Below are 24,576 nucleotides of genomic sequence, written 5' to 3' on the forward strand. Positions count from 1 at the left end.
AAAATTTGGAACATAATGTTATAGTAACTCAATAAAAAAGTAAATTACAAAAGCTATGTCAAGTCCACACTTACATAGCCATATCCCAGAAGGCCCAGGTAGGTAGGAGAATCATAAGTTTAAAGGCATCTAGATGAATTTATTTGAAAGGTATATTGCAAGTAAAGTAATGGTGATATTTCCTACAGAGAAAAGGAGACAGCTAAAATAGGGAGAATGCTATGCTCTTAGAATCTGATAAGGGTTTTACTTTTATAAAGAAGAGAAACCAAGAAGATAAAGGGTTTGGTATGAGGAAGTGAGATAAATGGCAGTGGCATGATTTGAAAGTACGTCAGAGACTAGTCTATTTCCTGAGAGTTCTCTCCTTCCATCCTTCCTTCCTTCCATCCTTCCAAAGCAGAATTTGAATTCAGGGCCTCAGGCTTGCTAATCACTGCTACTCAAACACTTCTTGAACTATTTTCCCAGCCCACCCTATTCCCGAGGAGGATTGTCAAAAGTCTATATCTTGCTCTAAGTTCAAAGGCCTTGAGGAGGGAAAGAATTTGAGAAAGTTTTGTCCTGCAAGTATTTTATGTCAATAGATCTGTGTGTATGTGTGGTAGGGGTATGGAAGGGGGAAAGTTCAACTAATCATTAATAGTGAAGAATCAGAAGTTAGATTTGTATCACCCTTACTGTAGGGAAGCAAGAGGATCCAAGAACATGATATAAATCAGTCTAGCCCAGTTTCTTTATGCTGAAGATGCTTTAATTTTATTAATTTAGTTAAACAGTAATTAATACTACTACTTTTCATGGATTAGGATTATTACAGTGACAAATTTGCATTCATGCTATCAAATTGAGAGAAGTTTGAATTCAGAGTTACTAAAGTCTATTTTATGAGGAAAGTTGAACCTATTTTATGCTACTAGCTAGTTCTTGATATTTACTCTCATGTTAGAATGCATTGGTTTACTAATACAGTAATAAGAAACCTTCAAATGTGTTAATTTACTCAAATCATTACCAATTTTAAAGTAGCTTCTTAAATTTGTTAATATAACAAAATTGTTGAATACATTTTTATACAGGGATCAAGTTATGAGGATGAAATTAATAACATTAAATCTATTGTTTCAAGAATTAACAAAATTCTGGCTCATAATTCACCAGTTTTGATAGTTCAAAGATGGATTCGTGGTTTCTTAGTAAGAAAAGAATTGAGGTATGTGATACTGTCTTTACTATTTGAATATTAAAACATTATAAAATTAAAATTAACGATACAAAATCAATTTTCTCAAATTTTATTTAGCTTTATATTAAAAATTATGTTTTATATACTAGATCTAATTTTCATGAAAATACAGAATCTATAATAATCTGTTACAGGATTTAATATAATCAAAATTCACTAATTCAATTTCCATCAATAATAGATTTATTAATGATTGAAAAATTCATATGCATTTTTTTGCATGTCCTCGGTCTTGAATTCAGGGCCTGGGCACTGTCCTTAAGCTTTCTCAAAGCTAGCACTCTACCACTTTAGCCACAGCACCACTTCCGGTTATTTCGGTGTATGTGCTACTGAGAAATCAAACCCAGGACTTCATCCATGCTAGGCAAGTACTCCACTACTAGGCCATACTTCCAGTCCAAATAAATCTTAATTTTTATTACGCTTAAAACATAAATCAAAACAACATATTAAAATTCTCTCACATGATGGCAAAATATAGAAGTTATAAACAAATTAATAAGACAAATATAAATCATAAAGATATATGAGGACTTTATATTTTGCTTGTAACTGAAGATAATTTTGCTGAGCTATTTATAGCTATCACATTTATAGTAACCTTTTGTTAGTTTTCTTTTCTTCTTGTTCCTTGTATTCTTTTGTAATAGCAAATAGGAAGTGAAGGAAAAACCTTTCACATTTAAATAAAGGAAAATCTGTGTCGCTAGAATCTCTCAACATTGTATTGTAGGATATATGGTTGAATACCCTGGTATCAGCAATTTATATGCATGTCATCACAGTTAACTTCAAACTTATGAAAAAATAAATGAATAATTTTATGAAATGTCTCTTCAGTTATTGAATGAAAATTTTCTGTATACAGAAATGAAATTTGCTCTGATATATAGACACAGTTAAAATAGATAGACAGGAGCACAGTGTCCATTTTCTGAAAAACTAAAATTAGAAAGTGTCACCAAAGTGAAATTTACATTGTGCAGAAAGGCAGAGAAAAATCCTTTCTTTATTAGCCTGTCGGTACTAAGTGATCATGATCCTAGGTGATAATAATCCATATGAAGAGAGGCCAAGGTGAACATTAATGTACCTTCTATCTGGCAAATATCATGTAACCCTTTTATTAATTACAATAAAAATATATAAAAAAATAAAAATAAAAAATAAAAAGTTTAGAACTAAAAAAAAATGAACATTTCAGTTATATGCTTTGTTTTAAATTTTATTATCAGTGTGATGTATAGAGGGGTTGCAGTTACATTTATAAGGTAGTGATTACATTACTTCTTGAACATTGTTACCCCTTCCTGTTTTTCTCCCTCTTTACCTCCCCCACCCACCTCCCAAGTTGTAAAGTTCATTTCCAACATATTGCCCTGTGAATATTGCTGTTATACTCATTCACACTTTGTCCTTTGTCTCATTATCTTGTTTTTCCCCTTCCTTTCCCTGATTCAAACAAACGAATAAATGTATATACAGTAGACCAGATACCAAAATCTGATACAACAACAGTGGATAAACCCCAAGTGGGAAAAACAACAACAGAACAAAAAAAGAGTAAAGAAATAACTTCACATATTACATTAAAAAACAACAACCACAAGGACAAATCTCGTTTCCCTATCCTGGAGAACATTTCACTTAGCCCCATCCTATATGGCCTTTGCACATAGCTTTTGAGCTACTGAGCACCTCTGGTAAGAAAATTCTAGATGTGTACTAATTATTACAAAAGAGGGAAACCATGGAGCTTATGTTCCTTTGGGTCTAGCTTCGTTAATATGGTTATTTCCAAGTCTTTCCATTTCCTTACAAATGAGGCAATGCCATCCTTTCTGGTGGCAGCACAGAATTCCTATGTGTATGTGTACCTCACCTTTTTGATCCATTTTAGTTATATGCTGTTTTAAAAATATTATTATTGTTATTTTATCTAGTTCTAACTGTACTATTTGACCCTGAGAAATTTTCCTTGGATTTCTGACTTTTTTCATATCATGTTTTATGCAGTATGGATGGAACAATTTTTCAAATATAGAAATACAAATATTTTATTCACTAGCTTAAAATACTCCAGTGACTACTAGTTTACTTAAGAAAATGTTTGAATAATATATGTTAGCACATTCTTCATCCTACATTGCAATGTCTATATAATTAGCTCTATCATCAGATATACTGAAATCTACATGAAGTATGAAGACTACATCTCTATTTGCGCCATTGTAGATCTCTGGTATGTATCAATGTTTATAATGGGTTGATCTACATTAAGCTCATATGGAAGAATATTGGTTGAGTTGATACATTATAAAAGACACTGGAAAATAAAATTGGAAACAAATGTTTATTGGATATGTACTTTATGTGAACAACCATATTCATCCACTTTATATCACTTAATCCATAGAGGTTTTGACTTTGTCCTGTATTTTCTGCTTTATAGTTAGTAAAGCATTAAAATTTTTTTTGTAGAAACGTTAAGATTTATATTGAATGTCAGAGACTCTGTTGATCATTTGAGGTCAGTTATGTGGGGCTGAAACTGTACATGTTAAATGAATGCCCAATCCAAATTCTTGTATGCCTTCTAGCTACTTTTCATAGTCTTGTAATTTTACAAATGTAGTAATTTTCAAAGAAAGGTAATCATTAGTTATAGCAAGTAGTATTTGGAAAATAAAATCTGGGAAGTATATATGTTTGTTATGGAGCCATCATAACTCCTAGGCCCTTTCAGGGACAGAATATAAAATGATTTAATTTTCTATCATGATTTCATATGGATACAGCAACTGCTAATCCAACACAGGGGGTTCTTTACTGCCTTCATTCAGTGTTATAATTCTCTTTTAACAGCACAATTATGCTTCTCAAAATTATCAATAATGTGACCATTAATTTAATCCTGCATATGTATAAAACTTTTGTGTATGCGTAAGATTATATATAATATATATGTATATAAATATACACTAGTATGTAAATAGTATTATATATGTAGATATATACTAAGGAATATATCTCTCCCTGTATATACATTATATAGTATATATATATATGTGTGTGTATATATTTATAAACTACACTATAAATGCCAGTGTATATATACTAATATATATAATATATGCATGTTATATGTATTACAAACTATCTGTTTATTCATTTATTTATTGAAGCATTATCTTAGTATGTTTTCCAGGCTATACTCAATCTCATGATCCTCCCACTTCAACCTTCCAGGTGCCAAGATTTGTTAGCATTAATCACCACACTTCCTGTTCCTTTCGTGTTCCTATCATGTTAATTTGTTATTATATTCCTAATTTGATATTTCTTTTTTGTTCTGATACTGGGCCTTGAACTCGGGGCCTGGACTCTGATTCTGAGCTGTTCTGTGCTCTAGGCTAGCACCCTACTACTAGAGTCACAGGGCCATTTCCAGTTTTTACTAAGTAGTTTATTGCAGATAGGCATGTCATGAACTTTGTTGGCACATCTCAGCCTCCTAAATAGCTAGGATTACAAATGTAAGCCACTTGCACCTGGCCTAGATTAATCTTAAATAACTTTTGAAATAGTGAATGTTTTTCCATGCTATCAATGTTTCTAAATTTGTTTAATTGTAGCTTATTTGGTTTGTAAGTTTTATATCATTTTTCTTTTGAAACAGTGGCTTACAGTTTTTGGTCTTGTGTGTCAGTTGCACTTTCTGGCATGGTTTACTGTGTGTAGTGATGTTATTGTTCCCCCTTTTCTCTTTTTTCTTTATTATTCTTCAGTGTGGGCTTTGTTGGAGGAATGTTTATACTTTCCATTTTATAAGAAATTAGGTTTTCTGAGCCTTATGAAACTTTTGGTAAATTTCAATACTAAAGTTCATTCTTTTATTGTTTTTATGTGGCCTACACTTTGAGACCTGAAGTTTTCAGCCCCACCTGTGTTTTGTGTTATGGATTATACTTTTATTTTCTCTGTGTTCTTAAATTCCATTCCCAGAAGCTTCTCTTTGGTTTCTGGCTTTGCTGGAGAACTGACCTTATAGCTGGTTAGTTCTGGATTTTCATAGCCTATAAAAACTCAGGACCTTTATGTTTATTTTGGAAGAATATAAAATTCTTCAGGATTTGCTTCTATTCTGAACTTGACTCTCTGATTTTTGTTTTACTTATACTTCTTTTTGCATACTTCTTCAGAATCTTCACTGCGTCCATTATCTCCTGAAATAATTACCAAATACCACCAGACTTTAAATTGTCAATAAATTTTCCACATCTATTCACATTTTGAATTTCCAAACTTAAATATCTTATTATAAGAAGAATGTGTAAGAAATCATATTATTATGAAAGGAGTTCATTTAGAGTAATTCAAGTTGTTGACTTCAATTAATTATGTGTGTTATGTAAAATAGACAAAAGAATCAAGATGTTTCAGAAAGTCAAATTTTCTGTTTCCTTCCCCTCCTAAGCATATGATTGAATTATATGCTTGTTAATATCTTTTGACAGAGTAAAACTATTGAAATAAGAGATTTTTAGCATACCAGAGTTTAGGTCTAAATTTTATAGTTTTATATACTTAGACTCAATTCCCAAGTAATTATGATGCAGTAGGTTTATGCATGGATCAGAATATAATAGAAAAGTAACATATGATAATATTCAAGCCAGAAACATGAAAAAGAAGATGACCATCATAATTATAAGATTAATTTCTAAGCACTTCTATCCAATTTTATACTTTTAATAGAAAAACAAGTATATTTGTAAGTTCTTCATTTGATCAGTTCTGTTTAAGACACATTACTCAGATGTGTCTTAAACTACAGAAATTCTTAAACAAACAAACAAAAAAAGGAACTCAGGAATGAAAATGGGTTGACATTTTGCAGACAAGAAAACAAATAACCAAAAAGAATTTTTTCTTATTTTGAGTAAAAGCCTTCAAGATGGATTATTTGGTGTTCAGAGATGGCATTTGTGATAACTAGTGTTTTTTTTTAATATATTTGACTTTGACTAATGTATGTTATAGTTAACTAATTTACACTTTTTTCCTCATAGGAAGAGAAGCTAGAACTAAACATACCATTGAAATCTAATTCTAAACATACAAATGTGATAGGTTCTTTTGGAAATAAAGTATTTTTATTTACTTTTCTTGATAACTCAAAAATTTATTTTATGTAGTAGAAAATCTGTAATCAAATAGTATAAGTTTGTAACTTTGCATATAATCAAAGACTCAATCTTCTTTTCAGTGTTTTACCATTCATTTCTCTTCTGTATTCTGTCCTCAAAGTCATTTATGACAGCAAGTGACTGAGACATTGCCATCATTATCTGTTATTATAGACTCAGGCCTTACCGAGTGGCAGACAGGACAAACCTCTCCCCTAAATTATCAGCCTTATTAGGAATTTACATTAGTCTTTTCCTGTAGTTCTTTGCTAGAATTCAGTTGAACAGATATACTAGTAACAAATGATTCTATGAATAGACTTTTTTGAAAGGTATATTTAATGTGATTTTTTTATTGTTGGGATAATGTACAAAGGGATTATGGTTTCATTCACAGATAGTAGGTGAATTACTTCTCACACATTGATACCCCTTTTCATGTTTTTGTTCCAATTTCCCTCCATTAACCCCTCCAAATCATCTGGTTTTTCCCCTTTCCCTTTCCTATTTCAAATAAACAAATATATCATGTAACAAAGTCAGATACAGTAACAATATGAGATCTACCATAAGGGCAAAAAAAAGGAAAAAGAAATAACATAATATATTAAGAACAACAATCACACAAGATAAAGCTCTTGTTGGCATATCCTAGAGTTCCTATCATTAGTCTCATCTTATATGACCTTATGTACCTAGGTTTTGAGCTATTGTGATCCTCTGCTAGAAGAGTCCTAGATGTGAACTAATTATTACAAATGAGGGAAACCAAAACAGACATTTTTAATCAGGGTGTTTCCCCATCTATATATTTGGCTTCTGTAACTGAGGCCAAAGGGAGATTTTTGGATTAAAAGATGTATAGAAGTTGCTTCCATAAACTAATATTTATTGTCTAGCACCTCTAAATCAATAAAAGAGAAAACTAGAATGGCTAAGATTGTGTTTCAAATCAGATAGATAAAAGATACTCAGGAATAGTTGTTAAAAAGAAGGTAGGAAGAAGGATGATACTCAAACATTGATGAAATACAGTACATGTACAAAGCTGAGATGATGAAACTAAAAATTTAATAATCCAGAAATGGAATCATTTTAGAAGCAGAAGTTAGAAAAACTCAAGACTGACAAATGATACAAAGGGAAATATTACCAAAAAAGAAAGGTGTATAAGTCTTAAAGCTAACACAATGAGCAGCATAATAGTAGTTACACTATGTTTTGTGTGAAATGGAAAAGTTTCTGAGGATACAAAGTACAAAGGTGACAAAAGTGGAAATAAAAATTTTAAGCAATCCTCAAAGAAATTGAGTCCATTTGTAAGTGACATTCACAGAAGAATATCAAGCCTAGATAACTTTAATGATTAATTATTCTTTATAATTAAGGAAGATTAACACGAAGTTTCAACATTTTTAGTGTAAAAAGGAAAATAACCTCTCTACTGTTTCAGAGATCAACAAATCCCTGACACTAAACCTGAACAAGGATATTATAAGAAAGTTTTAGGTTAGTATCATGAACATAGATGTAAATATCTTAAAAGAATGGATATGATTTTACTTTTACAGTTGTGTATGATATACGTTGGTCATACTCACTTCCCATTATTCTCTCCTATGCTCTTCCTATCTCATCCCACTTCTAATTTCTCATCCCCACAGTCTATCGCAATCATTTCATCCTGTTACTATTAAGACTGCAGTTTATTCATTTCTACATTTCACATATTAACAAAACATAGATTTTCTTTCTGAGCTAGGCATATTTTACTCAAAATGGTGATTTTTAGTTCCAACTAGTTTTCTGAAAATGATTTAATTTTAGGGCTGTGTAATCCACAATATATGTGAATTTCTTTTCATTATCTAACTTCAGATTTCCTAGATATTATCTAAGAATTGGTTATCCTTTATCATTTTTGAACAACTTCCAATCATTGGCTTAATGATAATATCTCCAAAGTAATTTAAATATATTTTCCATTCATATTAACATTAGGAAATTACTTGGTTGAAATGGTAGATTCTACCAATGATCATAGTTAATGTTTAATGATCAATATATCTACAGTTGATGAAACATATAGCTCAGAGTTTCTTTCTAGTAATTCTAGTACTCATTGATGTGTGTGATCGAATCTGCCCTGAAGTGTTCTGTATGCATTTTTGAATCCCTTCCCTTTCCACATTGTATCAGGAATAATTTTTAAGATGATTTTTTTTGGTTTGTGGCTCTGGTTACATTACTTTGATTTGAATGTTTATTCCTAAAGCATGATTTTGCATCCCAAATAATTTATTTAGTATGTCTTTCAGTTAATTTCATTTTTATCATTAGGTTTTGCAATGATACTATTATGTAGATACTATAATGCTATATAATAGATAATACTATATCTGTATAATACTATAGATGTCACGGGAGGTTAGTTAAAAGAAGACTAAACATTCAAGATGCTTCGATTTCCTATGTTTAAAATTTTAAATGTTTTTCTAAATTTAGTATCTGAAATTTCACAGTCCCTCTGTGAGATAGTTATTATAATGATAGTATAATTACTTTGCAAACATTATAATAGAAAAAATACAAGCATTTATTTTGAAAGTTTATTATAGAAAGAAGAAAAATAAGACTAGTGCTGTGAATGTTTCCTAGACAAGAAATACAATATGATTCTTTTTATTTTCTAATGATGTATTAAATCGTTCAGCAGTGGCTGCTTTTGCAATTTAGTTTTCTCACTGCTGTAACTTGAACTAATGTCCTCACACTACTTTTTCCACTCGCAGCTAGTGTACAGGAGTCGTAATATCAGTTCTGTCATTTTTTTCTGGTTAATTGGACATAATAGTTTGGAGGAATGGCTGTCTGGGTTGCCATTCAGCTATGGTCTTCAGATCTTAGTCTCCTGAGAAACTAATATGTGTCTGAGCCACTAGCACTTGTCCACTTTCACAAATAATAATCATATAACCACTGAAGCCCAACTACTATCATACAAATTACTAAAGCAAATACCGTTTTTTCTATTCTACATACAATGTTGAAGATTATTTGATTTGATAAATAAATACATGGTTTGCATGTATCCGCGTTTCCAAATGCCATGTGCTAGAACTTTATTCCCAATGCAGCAGTTTTTAACACTCTAAGGAGAGTTGTTTAGGTAATAAAATTGCCACTCTCAGGTATGGATTGTTTCTAGTAGAAAAGACTGTCTGCAATGACTCTTTTTTTTTGTTGTGTTATGCCTCTGACCATGTTATGATGCTTCAGGTGTATCAGCCTCATCAGACTTGGATTTCCCATCCTTCAGATGAATAGGAAATATACCTATGTTCTTTATAAATTAATCAGTCATCAGTGTCTACTGAGCTCCACTGCTGTACTTTTCATCCTTTCCTTTCGAGTTTTGTATCTACTCCTCCTGAAGATATACATGTGAATCAAGTTTTCCTATCTCTGTCTCTGTTTTTCTCTATATGATTCTGTCTGTCTCTAATTCAGTCTCTGTATCTCTTTCTGTCTCTAATTCTTAGTCTCTGATTCTTTTTCTCTCTCTCTTTCTTGATTTTCTCTCTCTCTCTCTCTCCCTCTCCCTCTCCCTCTCTCTCCAGTTCTCTCTCTTACTTGTATTTCCTTCTTACCCAAACAACTGTAAGGCAAAATGGAGAAAATTGTGTGTATGCATTCATATAAATATTTACCAATGCAAAGTGAAGGAGAAATAACCCAGTGGGTAAAGTCTGATGAGTGTTATGCAATGGAAAGTGGGTTTTTACAGTTTTAAGGAGCAGTTTTTTTTAAAAAGTTTAAAAAAACTTATATATCACACATTCTAAAATATTTACTGTGTAACTTCCTGCAGAACTAGTGTGTTCATCCTTGAAGTAGAAATTAAAATTAAGACAAGGCAAAAGCTTTTAACTTAATTGAATTTATTATGTAGTAGATCATCGTTTATGCTGCTTTTACTTATACATAATTAAAGGTCTGTGGGTTGAATTTGAGTATTGTTTAATACTATGTTCATAAAAAGATACAAAAAGATAATATACAATTCTATTCAGCTAAAAACCAGCTAGTTCAAAGATATTTTAAAGGAGAGGTTAGAAAAACAAGTTACAAATGAATAAAATTAACAAATTTTCATGTTTATACAAAAGGCAAATGTTTATATATTTTTATATGCAAATTTTTCTATTTTTTTACTATTAACTATTTTACATGACAGTTTTAAATAATAACATACTTTTTGGATCATACAGTCTGTGTAAACTCTCCTTTTATTGGATATTAATCTTGTTTTTATTTTCTCTAAAAATATAGTCCTTTTAATTTGCATTTTTATTTGTATTTATTACTGTATCTCTAGAAAGTTTCTAGAATTTGATTATCCAAGACAATAGATACACAGAATTATGTTTTTTAATATTATTTTACTTTACTAGGAGTTGTTATTTATACTATTTTTGTTAATATCATGAACACAGATTTTATACTATTTATTGTTTTAATATAATGAGCACATTATACTTTGCTTTTATTTCCCCACTAGTAATAGTACTACTGTTAATACATATAATAAAATTTGTGAAAACTTGCTTTTTTTTTTTTCTTTTTTTGGTTGGTCATGGCGCTTGAATTCTGGGCCTGGGCACAGTCCCAGAGCTCTTCAGCACAAGGCTACCACCCTACCTCTTGAGCCAGTTCTTTAGTGGTTAATTAAAGATAAAAGTCTCAAGGTCTTTTGTGCCCAGTCTGGCTTTGAACCACAGTCCTCAGATCTCAACCTCCTGAATAGCTAGGAACACAGGCATGAGCCACTGTGCTTGGCTTTAGTTTAGACACATTTTCTCCCCATTATATCTGGAGTTGAACCCACACAAGTTGTACCTGCTAAACAAATGCTACACATGAACCTTTTAATTGTATTCTGCTTTTGGGATAGAATCTCTAACTTTTCTGAGTCTGGCTTTGAATTTTCCAACTTCCTATCTTTGACTCCTGATTAGCAAGAATTATATGTATATTCCACAGTGCCTAGATTTTCACCCTCATCATTAATTAATGTAGTAGACTAAGTCACATTTATGAGTGTATTTGAGGCAGCATGTAAAGGCTATTTGGAAAATATTTACAATTTTACTAAAACATACACATATTTTATGTCTGCATTTTTACCGGCAATTACAATTGTTACTGGAAAATTGTAACATTTTACATTGTTTTGTTTAGAATGATACTAGTATTTCAAGTTAAAATGGTCTAGAGATGATGATAATTTTTACAGATTGTAATTTTTCCACAGTTTTGATGTGTCTTTCTTTGTTTTACAATGGAACAGAACTGAAAGGACCCACTAGGTTATAACTAGTAATTTTCTGTTAGGAAAAAAGAAAACTAAATATTAAGTATATAGCAGGACAGCTGTACTCTCTAAAATTAATGGCATTTGAATTATTGGTCTTTTGGGGCTTTCTTTACTTATGTATTTTTATAATTTATTAATGATACATTACCACAAACCATTAATGGCTTCAGCATTTTCATTAATATCCAAATTTAAAACTTTTTACAGATAATATCTGGTAGTTATTGTGAAAGCTTCCTGATTGAATGTTTTTCCTTATTGAATAACTACTATGAATGTGAATGTTAAATGTTGATGTTCAGTTCTATTTTTTATAGAACTTAGAAAATTAACTATAAACTTTCTGAGCCCCAATTTAATAAATGTAGTATTTATATTACTTATAATACAGGTATATTCAATTCTATGCTTAATGATTTATCCAAATATTGACTGTGTTTCCTAGTTACACAGAAGAAAGTTTAAAAACAATTTTTCCCCTAAAATTTCTGATGTTACCTCCTGGCCCCTGACAGGTTCAGCAAACACACTGGTACTGATGACTGGGTCTTCATTTTACAAAATTCTAATTCTTTATGAATCCCTGTATTGGATTTCTAATCTTTTTGGTATACTGGTGATTTGGGCAAATTTAACATAGGGGATCTAAGTGTTTGGAATTATGCCTAAGAGTTCCATAACATCTCTGGAACATGATGCTGAGATTGGGTGTGTGTAATATAGGTGTTCTTACTTTTTTTGAATGGATAAAATAGGACTCACCAAGATCTTCCTGGAGGAGGGCTTCTGTAACCTATAGATTGTACCTACTCAAAGTCTTATTGTGACCGAGTAGAAAAGTCCATGAGACTCCTTCTTCAAATTAACCAACAAACAGGGATGGAGGCATGCTTCAAGTCAGTTGAGTAAGCAAGCAAACTAAGTTTGATGGCAGGAGGCAAAACTCAGACCACCACAAAAAGTTGTTTTTTTTTTTTTATAACTCACCTAAGGACACACAGGCAGTTAGAACATTACAGTCCAATTTATACTTTAGAATTCCAAATTCCATGGTCTTCCCAAAGCCAGGTTATGGCCATGTCATTTGAAAACCTAAGTTCCATCTAGCCAACCAGGGCATTCATTGTGTGCCTAAAGCAGGAGCTTGCATATACTTTGTCCTCTCTCTTTTTTTTTTAAATATATTTTTATTGTAATTAATAAAAGGGTTACATGATATTTGCCATATAGAAAGTGCATTAATTCACATACATTGATACCCTTTCACATATCTTGGTACCCTTTACCCCCACCGCTTCCCCCTCCCCCCCTCTTGTTTTCTCCCCTTCCCTATCAAATTTCAAATAATCAAATACAAATAAATTCAATATATCAGACAACAAAGTGAGGTACTGTAACAATATGTGATACCCAAGGGACAGCAAAGGAGATGAGAGATAACATAGTACATTAAGGACAACAATCATTCATTATATGGCTTTTGTTTCAATATCCTGGAGGTCCTTTCAATTAGCTTCATACTATATGGCCTTATGTATCAAGGTTTTGCTCTATTGCAGATCTCTGCTAGAAGAGCCCAAGGTTTCTACTGATTATGACAAATGAGGGAAACCATTGAGCCTAAGTTCCTTTGAGTCTCGCTTACTTCACTTAATATGATTTTTTCTGTCTTTCCATTTCCTAACAAATGGGTCAATGTCGTTTTTTCTGACAGCAGCATAGAATTCCATTGTGTATAAATACCACAACTTGTTGATCCACTCATCAACTGAGGGACATCTAATGAAAACTTAAGGCCAAATTAAAGCATTTGTGAAGTAGGAGTACAATTTTTTAAATATTTTCCTTTACTTCTATGAAAATGCTAATTGTCACAATAATTTTTCTGCATTTTAATTTTCTTCATTTTAATACAAATGTTCTTTGATTGTATTGAATGGAGGTTACTGTCTTGGGTACAGTGTTTTCATGACATTGGAGTGACTTTAAAAAAGTGTTAAAAACTTCTTGTTGAATTTCTAATATTTCTCCGCCTCACTTCATGTAATCAATCATACAGTTCTTCTTGTAATTTATCAATATAATGAATTTTTCAAAGGTTGTTAGGGCATTACTATTCTGTTTATATTGATATATTCTACTCATTAAATTTAGATTTTTTGCATCTGTATTTAAAAGTGAAAGTGCTCTATCTCTTTATTTTGCTAGTACAGTGCTTCACATGTCTAGCAAGGAAGGACATCTTTCCTTTGGTTATTTTATTAAACAGGAAGGCATTCAATATCTTTCCACTAAATATGATGGTAGTTTGTGGCTGCCATTTATTGGTAATATTTTGGTGACACTGAATTAGATACATCTGCCATTACTACTTATCCTATTCATTTCCTTTTTATGTTTTACTGTAGGTAATAAATATCTAAATTTATTCTATGGCATATGTTCCATTAGACATTTGTACTACATCACAAGTATTGCATACAAATATAACTATTATGGGGATACAGTAATTCTCATAGTAAAATATAGAGCTATTTCTTCATTAGGGAATTAAAAATATGACTTCATATTGATTATCTTATATTCCTATTGATAACTAAGTCAGGTATAAGATTGGAATTGTTTGTGGATTCATAACAGGATTCATTCCTCAGAACTTCCTTATCCTTTAATGAATACATATTTTTAACATGCAGTAAATTCATATGTTCTTTCCATATTTTTGGATAAAACTGATAATATATATTTCTCTCCCATTTATATTCAGACCTTCATTGTTATTTAAACGACATCAGGAAAAAATTTCTAAGGCATATGAAGGAAAATGGTTTTATATAACCAGAGGATATCAAGAGAAATTTCTTGATGATATCTTTAGGAAATGTGAAAGTAATAGAAGAGGAAGGATTACACCCTGGAAATCTGTAAGCATAATTAATTTATCATTTGTGAAGTAATTTTTATTTATAATATTGGAGTCATAATTTATGTAGTATTTGTAAGCATTTCTTCAAACCCTGTTGTTTTGCTTTAGAATGTCAGACAAGTCCCAATCATAAGTACATAGTGCATTAGTAACCTCCCGCATCAAGTTGGAGTAGTGATATAAACTTTTTAACTTTACATTCAATTTGTTAGAGAAAAATATTTTTTAACAAATAACAATTTGCTTAGAGGACTACATGAATATAGAAAGAAATTTACTTACATTAATGGAGTGCCTGCTATGTACCAGGTACTGTGCTAGTTGCTTATAAACAGAATTTGTCCTTCACAACATCTCCTTCTTTTTTCTATTGGGCGTGGGGCTGGAACTCTGGACCTGGCGCAGTCCCTGAGTTCTACAGCTCAAGGCTACAACCCTGCCCCTGGGGCCACAGCTCTACTTCCTTCACAACATCTTAAGACAAGTATTTTGATCTACTGTATAGGCATAAAGCAGCTAAGTAATTGAATTAACCTGACAAAGGTTAACAATGTAACTGATATAGCCAGCTTTTATTCAAAGATGGTGTTTGTTCTGTTTAACGTTTTAATATAACTGGACATTAAACTATTGTATAAATGATGACTTGGCTTTATATTAGAATTCACTTTAACTCCTATAATTTCTAAACTATTGTATGTTATATATTCCTTCATATGTGGGCCCATTCCTCAGTAGCCTGAGCTACAAATATTGCAAGTGCTTTGACATGATTAGAGGGTATTTCAAAAAATTCAGACTGGTTTATTAGCCTGGCTTCAATGTAAAGGAGAATCCATATTCTGTATTATAGGAGGAAATTGATTTTAAAATCCCAAATCTCAGAAAGTTATCATTGGAAAAGAAGAAAAGAAAAGAGAAGCAAAAGTATTCTCTCCCCAATCATTTTCCTTATCTGTGTTCAGGGCCAACTGTATTAATTTGTACTAAACTGTATAAAATATGAAATTTCTTTTGATTTTGTAGAATTTAAAAATCTATAGTAAAAACAGTCAGTATCAAAGAGTCCTAAGCATGCCTAGGATCCGAAGAAAAATAAATGTTTTAGATAAAGCCACAGATGTGGATTTTAATATTTGGAGACATGATATGTGATATATAAACAATGGACCGAATCCAGTAAGAAAAAAATTCAGATTTAATGATTAACTGAAATACTCAATATCTGAACCTTCCCTTATTTGGGGATTAAAACGTCTTGATCTGAGAATCTTAAGTTTTCTCTTAAATCTACAATCATAAATTAAAAAAAAAAAAACACCAGAGAACTTTGTTCAAGATGCATTCACAAAGACATTATCATGGTGAAAATTCAGATATCTAGATAAACATGGTATTTATCCATCAAAAATCAACTATAGATTGGGACTATGGACATATGCCTGTAGATAGGAAGCTGAGATATGACGATGGAGGTTCAGATCCAACCCTGGCAAGAATATAAGAATGTTTATGAGACTTTTCTTTACAGTTAACCCCCCCCCCAAAAAAAAAGAAAACAAAAAAAGCCAGAAATGAAACTATGGTTTAAGTGGTAAAGAGATAGTTTTGAACAACGACAAAAAATATTTTACTTCTTTTTTGCCAGTCCTGTAGTTTGAACTCAAGTGCCTGAGCACTGTCCTTGGGCTTTCTCAAGGCCAGAGCTCAACCACTTGAGCCACAGCGCCACTTCCAGCTCTTTTCCATGTATGTGGTACTGAGGAATCAAACCCGGGTCTTCGGGTATTAGATCTAAAAAGTACAAGAACAATGAATCAATATTTGGGTACCCAAGGTTATGGACATAGCCTTGGAGATATTAACAAAACTAAAAGACATAAAAATCTATGATGGGATATAGATATTATAGACATACTGTTTTATTATATAGATTAATATGTATCTATTGATATACAAACCTTCAGCTTAATTTTAATCATGTTCTAAAATCTATGTGCCAGTGATTGCATATACAGATTCCCTTCATGAATACTTGTTTGTTAAACATGACATTTGAAATATGATGTAAAAATCAGTGTTAATATAATCTTAAAAAAAATCAGGGAAAGCAAGTGTGTAGTTCCTGAGATCAAATCCAAGACTGGTTAATTTATTTTTTAAAGTCAACTGTAGATGACCCATAGGACAAAATATCCAAAGGCTATGAGAAAGATCCTAATGAAAAATATCTGGGTAAGAATAGATAAATATTGTGGATGTATAATAATTGGGATTGTTTATGTTAGCTGACATAAATAAAGAATTATAGTAGATCAGCTTCATCAAGTTTTAGGGGAACCTGGTCACATTTTCGGGTAATATATTGTTGTGAGGATGATGATGATGATGATGATGATGATGATGATGGGATTTTGAAATATTTAAGGATATTTAAAAGCTACTTCATCACATTCAACCTTTTTACTCAGATCTTCAGCAGAACTAAATAGTAAGCCCAGCAGTTTCTTAGTAAGCTGTAGATCTCTCCTCTTTTCACCTGTTCCACCCTACCCTCAAGTCAGAGAATTCTTTTCTTTTTGTAAAATTATTTTATTTGAAATATGCTAAAAAATCCAAGTAGGATGCAAGTTACAAAAAAGAGTCCATTTATTTTTGTACAATGTCACCCCTTCCCTCACTCTCTCTCAGTTTTTCCCCCTCGTCTCCACCCACAAATTATATAGTTGATTGTCAACACAGGGTCCAGCGAGATGGGTACCATTGTTGTTTATACTTTGTCCCACCTTTTCTCTGCTTTCCTATACCCTCAACAAAACAGATAAACTTGCATCTAAAACAAAAAGTTTAGCCACGCACAGTGGCTCACGCCTGTAATCCTAGCTACTCAGGATGCTGAGCTCTGAGGATCAAGATTCAGAGCCAGCCAGGGCACAAAAGGACCTGAGACTCTTATCTCCAAATAACCTCTGGAAAATGGAAAGTGGGTCTTGGCTCAAGGGTAGGGTGGTAGACTTGAGCTGAAGAGCTCAGGGACAGCACCCAGTTCAACCCACATACCACCCCCCAAAAATGTATAGAAATAAAAAAATCAGTGACAAAGGAAAACTATATATACAAATAACAAAAAAATCTTCTTTTTCCATTTCATTTTTTATGATCATATACATACACATAGCTCTTGAGCCTTTGTGATCCTTTGGCTTCCCCATGTGAATTCTTACAGACCTCTATAATTTATCATGTCCAAGTGTAATTTTTTTGTCTATTACCATCCAATTGGTTTCCTTGTAGATTTATAAGCACATTCTAGTTACCACAAATGAAGGAAAACATGCAACCTATGTTTCTTTGGATCTGGCTTTCTTTTTAATATTTTTTTCAAGTCTTTCCATTTCCTTTGGTTTGGAGCTTTATCATTCTTTCTTATGGAAGCAATGATTTCCATTGTGTATCTATGCCATATTTTCTTAATCCATTCATCCATGAAGGAGCATCTGGGTTGATTCTATGTCTTAGCTATAGTAACTATTACTGCAATGAACATATTTGTGCTGATAGCTTTAGAGTGGCCTTGTTTGTGTTCTATTGGATAAATGTCCAGAAGTGCAATAGCTGGGTCATAGGAAAGTCTCCATCAGAAAGAAAGCAAGGTGCTGATGGTTTACACATATAATCCTAGCTCCTAAGGATGCTGAATCATGGATTAGAACCAGCCCGTTCAGGAAAGCCTGTGACAGTCACCTCCAATTAACTACCAAGAAAAGCAAAAGTGACGTGTTTCTCAAGTGGCAGAATGATAGCTGTGAGCCAAAAAAAACCCTCAGGGGCAGTTCTCAGGTCCTAAGTTTAAGCCCTAGGGTAGACAAAAGAAAAAGAAAATAAAAGAAGAGCAAGAAAGAAAACATCTGTAATAAAAGTGATGTCCAAGAATTACTTGAACCTCAAGGAAAAAAAGAGAAGTCTAAATATAGTTTTTGTTCATAATTTTTGACTGTCTGCCTGCGAGAGTCATGTTATATTCTCTTTCTTAGAATTTTGGTGATTCTTAGATTGAAATTCCATACTCTTTGTCTTATGTTCTTGTGAGAATGATTGGCGTTGCCCAGTATTAAAAACAACAACAACAACAAAAAAAAAACCAGAAAAAGTGGTCTATAGGATAATAATGTAACTTCACTAGAAGGGAACACCCCCCAGAAATCACTTGTAGCTAACTGCTCACATCTTGTACTCATTTGTGGCATTGCATAAACACAGTGACATAATCATTTGGACTGAAATAACATTTTAGAACTAATTATTTGATTTGATTTCATTCAAAGATTTTTACATTTTTTTGGCTTCCAAAATTATATTTTCTATAAAAAATACTTATAGAACTATATATGTGATATGTTGCCAGTTTTGGTTAAGTAGAATAAAATTTTCTCAAACATAACTTTCTTATTAATATGCTCCACTAATTATTATTATATATGTGTTATCGATAAGGTTACACACATATATATTTTGCTTTACAAACCTGAGGAATTATTTATATTTTAAGAAGGTCTCTACCATAGATGCACAAAAGCATAATATGATGATAAATTTTACATGGTTTTGAATTTTTCTGGTGATTAGGTATGTGATTTTGAATATATGTTATGTATATATATATGTAGGCACTGTCTTTGTGTATATGTACATATATATACATATATATATATATAATAGCTGCTAGCTAGGTATATAATGTTGGCATTAGGGTTTGTAATTAGGGCCTGTGTACTGTTCCTTAGCTTGTTTTGGTAATGGTTGGCACTCTACTACTTAAACCATGCTTCCATTTTTTTTTTTGCTGGTTAATAGAAGATCAGAGTTGCACAGTCTTTCCTGCCCAAGTTGGTTTGGAAGCATAATTCTCAGGTCTCAAATTCCTAAGTAGCTAGGATTACAGGCATGAGCCACCAGTGCATGGTGATTTTGCTTTCCCTTGAATAATTCCTATTCTCTTTTAAAAACAAAATATCATGTTTTTGTCAAGAGAAAGGGTATCAATGTTTCTGAAGTAATGCACCTTCTATCTGGTAAATAAAATGTAACCTATTAATTACAATAAAATATATATAAAAGAAAAAAACAAAATATCATGTTTTATTTAAACAATAGCAATGGCTTCATTCTGGGCAAAAATATTTACCTACATTTTCTTAAATGAATGTAGAAACACTACCTTTAGGAACTTTTGCTTTGTATCATAGGCCACATCAGTAATTCTTTACTTTTTAGTTAATTTTATTTTTGGAGCAGTTTTATATTTCTGGACAAATTATAAGGGAAAGGAAATACAGAGTTCTCATATGTTCTCCCTACACACATTTTTCCTTTGTACCTTTTTACTTTTATACTTTCCCTGGTATGGTCATGTACTACACAGTGGTACATTTGTTACAATTAAGAAACCTCCAGTGAAACATCATTATCACACAAAGTCCATAGTTCACACTGGGATCAGTCTTGATGCTGTACCTTTTCCATTTTTAAAACCCATGTAATAATATAAGCTCACTATTGTAGTACCATAGAGAGTTTTTTCCACTGTCCAACAAGTCCTTTGTGCTCTGTCTTTTCATCCCTGTCTCTGTACATATCCCCTGGAAGTCACTGATCTTTGTATGGTTCTTCCCCAGTTTTGTCTTTTCTAGAATGTTACGTAGTTGGAAGCACACAATAAACAGCATTTATTAAATGGCTTTTATTACTTAGCAAAGTACATTTGCTTTTTCTCTCTTTTTTATGGGTTATTGGCTCATTTTAAAAGCATCAAATAATATTTATTTGATAAATAAATATTAATTCATTCATTCACCTATTAGAAGACCTCTTTCCAAGAAATGACAATGAATTCACCTGCGATAATTATCCATGAACATGCTTCGGGAGACATAAGTTTTCGTGTGTATGCTTTGTGTAGACCTAGTGTTTACTTCATGGATAAATACCAGAATGTATGCTGGATTTATTTTAAGAGTAGGTTTTTTTTTTTATAAATGATAATTAAACAGGCTTCTGAAGACCCCATCCTGTTTTATATTCTTCCCAGAAACAATAGGACAACACCTTGGTATGCATCTCAGCAGCATTTGGTACTCTAGGTGTTTCAGAGTTGAGTCATTGAGTAGATCGAATCGTAGATGGAATTCAGTAGACCTCATTGTTACTTTATGTGTATACTTGCCCTTTGTACCATTTGTATATTTTCTCTGCTGAGGTTCCCCCCTCCCTCTGCTCTCTATCTCACTCTTCCTTTTCCTCTCCTATTATTACAGCAATATTTTTTGTAACCTGTACTGTGTGAATTAATGCCAGGGAAAAGTTTGCAATCCTTAGAATGTCTGCACTGAACACTTTAGTATGACATTTTAAGATGTCACAAACTGTAGATATATATAGCTATTCTGTGAATTTGTATAGGACATGTCTGGTGTGTCAGACTGTGTAACATACACATCCAATAACTCATTTTACTTCATTGTTCTTCATATTTTACATATACTTTAAAGACAGACAAATTTGGAAAGAATCATGTCATAATCCAAGAAACATATTTTGGATAACTTTTGTCTTCTGTTTTATCTTGTTTAACAGTACTGATATTATAAAACATGGTGAGGAAACATGGTGAGGAAGTGATTCTATCTAAGGTTTAGGAGATGTGGGATTGGTTTCTTACTTCAATACATGAAGGGTTAAAAATGAACTGAAGGTGTGTTTAATTTTTTAATATTGTTTTGCTTTGGGTAGAATTGCGATTTGAATATAGGGCCTTATGCTTTCCAGGAAGTACTATCACATTTGAACAAATGCCCCTCCCAGCCTCGTTTTTCTTCAGTTGTAGGATCTCATGTATTTCCTTAAGGTTAGCTTCAGACTGAAGTGTCCTGCCCAGCGAGGAAGACTGGAACATACTACCACATCTGGTTTATTGGTCGAGATTAAACTTTTAGTGACTTCCTGCTTGGAATGTCTTTGTACCATAATCCCTTTGATGTGAACCTCTCTGTAGTGTATATAACAGTCATAAACCACCACAGACAATATGTTTTTTTCTTAATAGGCTATTTTACTGTTTCATGAATTAAGTAAATTTCTTTATAATGGAAAGATCCATTTAGAACGTATTTATTTTTAAGTAGTTGTGCAAAATGGTTTCAAATCTAGAAGTCAGATTATTTATATAATCTGCCTTGATAAATGTCATCTCATAATCATACATAATAAAATTTTGTATTTTTTTCTATCAGATGACATTATTTCACTGAATTTGTTTGATCATGTAATATTTATCTTTAATTACCTTAAGTCTTATGGCCACATCATTTACAATCCCTTTCTCTAAGAAGTTTGCAGAAAGCACCACAATCACACATACACAGTAGTTCCACCATTTTGTGTTTCTGAATAGCTGCATAAAGAAAATCTCGAATTATAATTTTGTCTTAGTAAAGAATTAAAAATAAACTCGGTATTGTATCTATCATGGTCACTTTTACAAGCATCTGAACTTAACAGACCAACTATAAAATGTGACAAGTTTTAAATATTCTTTATTTGACATTTATACATAAGCCACACTAAAATGCCTTTCAATAAGTAAAAGGCAGTTTTCAGAAATGGGGAATTCTTAATTAAATTGGTGTAGTCAAGACCAAAAATATAGACATTGCCTCATCTTCAATCATTGCCTCTAACAGGCTAATGATCACAGATTCAAACAGGTTATTTTTTCTTGATGCTGAAACAGTGAAGGGATTTTGCCAGTATTTAAAGATGTTCTCATAGTTAGCTATATAAATCTGACTAGAAAACCAATCCAATCATATCACAGAATGGGGGCTTGGGGGAGGGAATCTTTTAAAGATCACATATTCACTTAACCACAAGCCAGTTTTACTTAAATTGGGACTGTCCAAAAATATTCTGTCAGCCATTCATGATTTGAAATCTGATTATCAGAGATCAATTAAATTATGGTACACATTAAAAAGCCATGAGACATTTGTTTTGCAATAAATAAATAAGGCAGTGCTATTACTCATTTGTAGCTTTTTTGAGATAAGCTATCAAATCTGCCCTTTCTCCCTTCTTCTTAATGCCAGCGAAGATCATTTTTGTTCCAGGGATGTACTTTTTGGGATTCTCCAAGGACTCCATCAGTGTATCCTCTCCCCAGGTGATGCCTTTGTTCTTGTTGGCGTCTGTGTAAGAGAACCCAGGTGATTGGCCTGTCTTCCGACCAAACAGACCTGGGAGGTTAGGCCCAGTCTTGTGCTTACCTCCCTTTTCAACGGTGTGGCACTGGGCACACTTCTTGCCTTTTTCAACATCACCCATTTTAAATTCACTCTCTCGCCGCTACCACAGGGAGGACACCGGAGACGAAGGCAGACGTCCCGCTCTCTATATTTCACTGAATTTTTACATTGATTTTGACAGTATGGACATTTTCACAATATCCAGATCTATAAACACAGGTATTTTCTTGGATTTCTTTCTTCATGATTATACAGTGTTTACTGTAGTTTATGCAGTTTTTGTTGATTAGTAAGATAAAGGTAATTTGTTCTTTTCCCCTTATGGCCACTTATGACTCGAGAAAACCAGAGTTAACCAAGTACAACATGCAATATACGGAAGCAATATAGAATCAATGATAAATCAATAAATGTATTGGGGGAGGGGCTGGAGTTTGGCCTATTGGTAGAGTGTTTACCTAGCATGCTCAAAGTCCCGGGTTTGATTCCTCATTGCCAAATACATAGAAAATGAGGGAATAATGTTGTGGTTCAAGTGGTAGAGCACTGGCCAAAGCACAGCATCCAGGGCCTGAGTTCAAGCCCCAGGACTGGCAAATCAATCAATCAGTCAATCAGTCTATGTGGGAAATGGTGATGTAGCTCATGCACTAGAGAACTAGCCTTGAGCACAAAGAAGCTCAGAGACAGCTCCCACATCTGAGTTCAACACAAACACACACAAGAAAATACATGTGCAGCAAATACTAACCTAATGTGAGGTTTTGGTATCCTGAGAGAACCCTAAAGTAGGGAGATGGTAGTTTAAACAAAAAAGAATAACTTGTACTTGAATATTGTCATATACGTTTTCAGATTCTACTAGATCATTTTTTCTTAGATACTTTAAGTTAATAATTAAAAAATATTATAGTTTTCAACTCTGAATTTTCTATGCTTCAGGATCATTTAAGGATATAATTGCAACATGTCATTTAATAACTCAATTATATTTTAATTTAACAAAATAGTATAATATCTAGTTCTTATGACTTCTTAGTGTGTAAACTTAGACTTCTCTGTTATTTTTATGGTATAATTCAAGTTTTATGAACTCCCATGTCAATTTAGTAAGCAAACTTTATTTTCTATAAATACAACAATTTAAATATCTTTTTCAATTAGATTATTTTAAAAGTTACAATTTGTGTTATGCTTATTTTGCATTTATTCTCTGTTTTTCTACCTTATTTACTTTTGTTTTACTCAATATTTTTCAAATATAATAATTGAACATATGAGATACATAATGACACCTTAATACAAATAATCCATGATAAAGATTTTCTTTGTTTTAGTTAAAATTAGCTACTCTAATTTAACTAGAATGTTATAGTTTTGATTTAGCCTGTTGTATCACTTGAATTTATTAACCCTATCTGCTTCCAAGGCAATTATTTTATGTAAATAACCTGAAGAATATATGCCAGTTTATGGCAGGTTATTTTGTATTTTATTTGTTTTTGCCACCTTTTATCTAGCACAATGATTTGTAC

At 32.2% G+C, this 24,576-nt stretch overlaps 1 protein-coding gene and 1 pseudogene across 1 annotated transcript in view; one reads left to right on the top strand and one right to left on the bottom strand.

Annotated features, from left to right (window-relative positions):
* The window catches only part of Lrriq3 (leucine rich repeats and IQ motif containing 3), a 64,753-nt gene that overhangs the window by 10,479 nt on the left and 29,698 nt on the right, over nucleotides 1–24,576 (top strand). The window contains exons 4-5 of the mRNA XM_090334606.1: nucleotides 1,080–1,213; nucleotides 14,583–14,739. Of these exons, the coding sequence (XP_090190732.1) occupies nucleotides 1,080–1,213; nucleotides 14,583–14,739 (291 nt within the window). The remainder of the gene's footprint in view (nucleotides 1–1,079; nucleotides 1,214–14,582; nucleotides 14,740–24,576) is intronic.
* Nucleotides 22,676–23,183, bottom strand: LOC150061644 (cytochrome c pseudogene; annotated as a pseudogene).

The sequence above is a fragment of the Megascapheus bottae genome, chromosome 6 (genome assembly GCF_031878675.1).
Source record: "Megascapheus bottae isolate mThoBot1 chromosome 6, mThoBot2.hap1, whole genome shotgun sequence".
NCBI classification, from domain to species: Eukaryota; Metazoa; Chordata; class Mammalia; order Rodentia; family Geomyidae; genus Megascapheus; species Megascapheus bottae.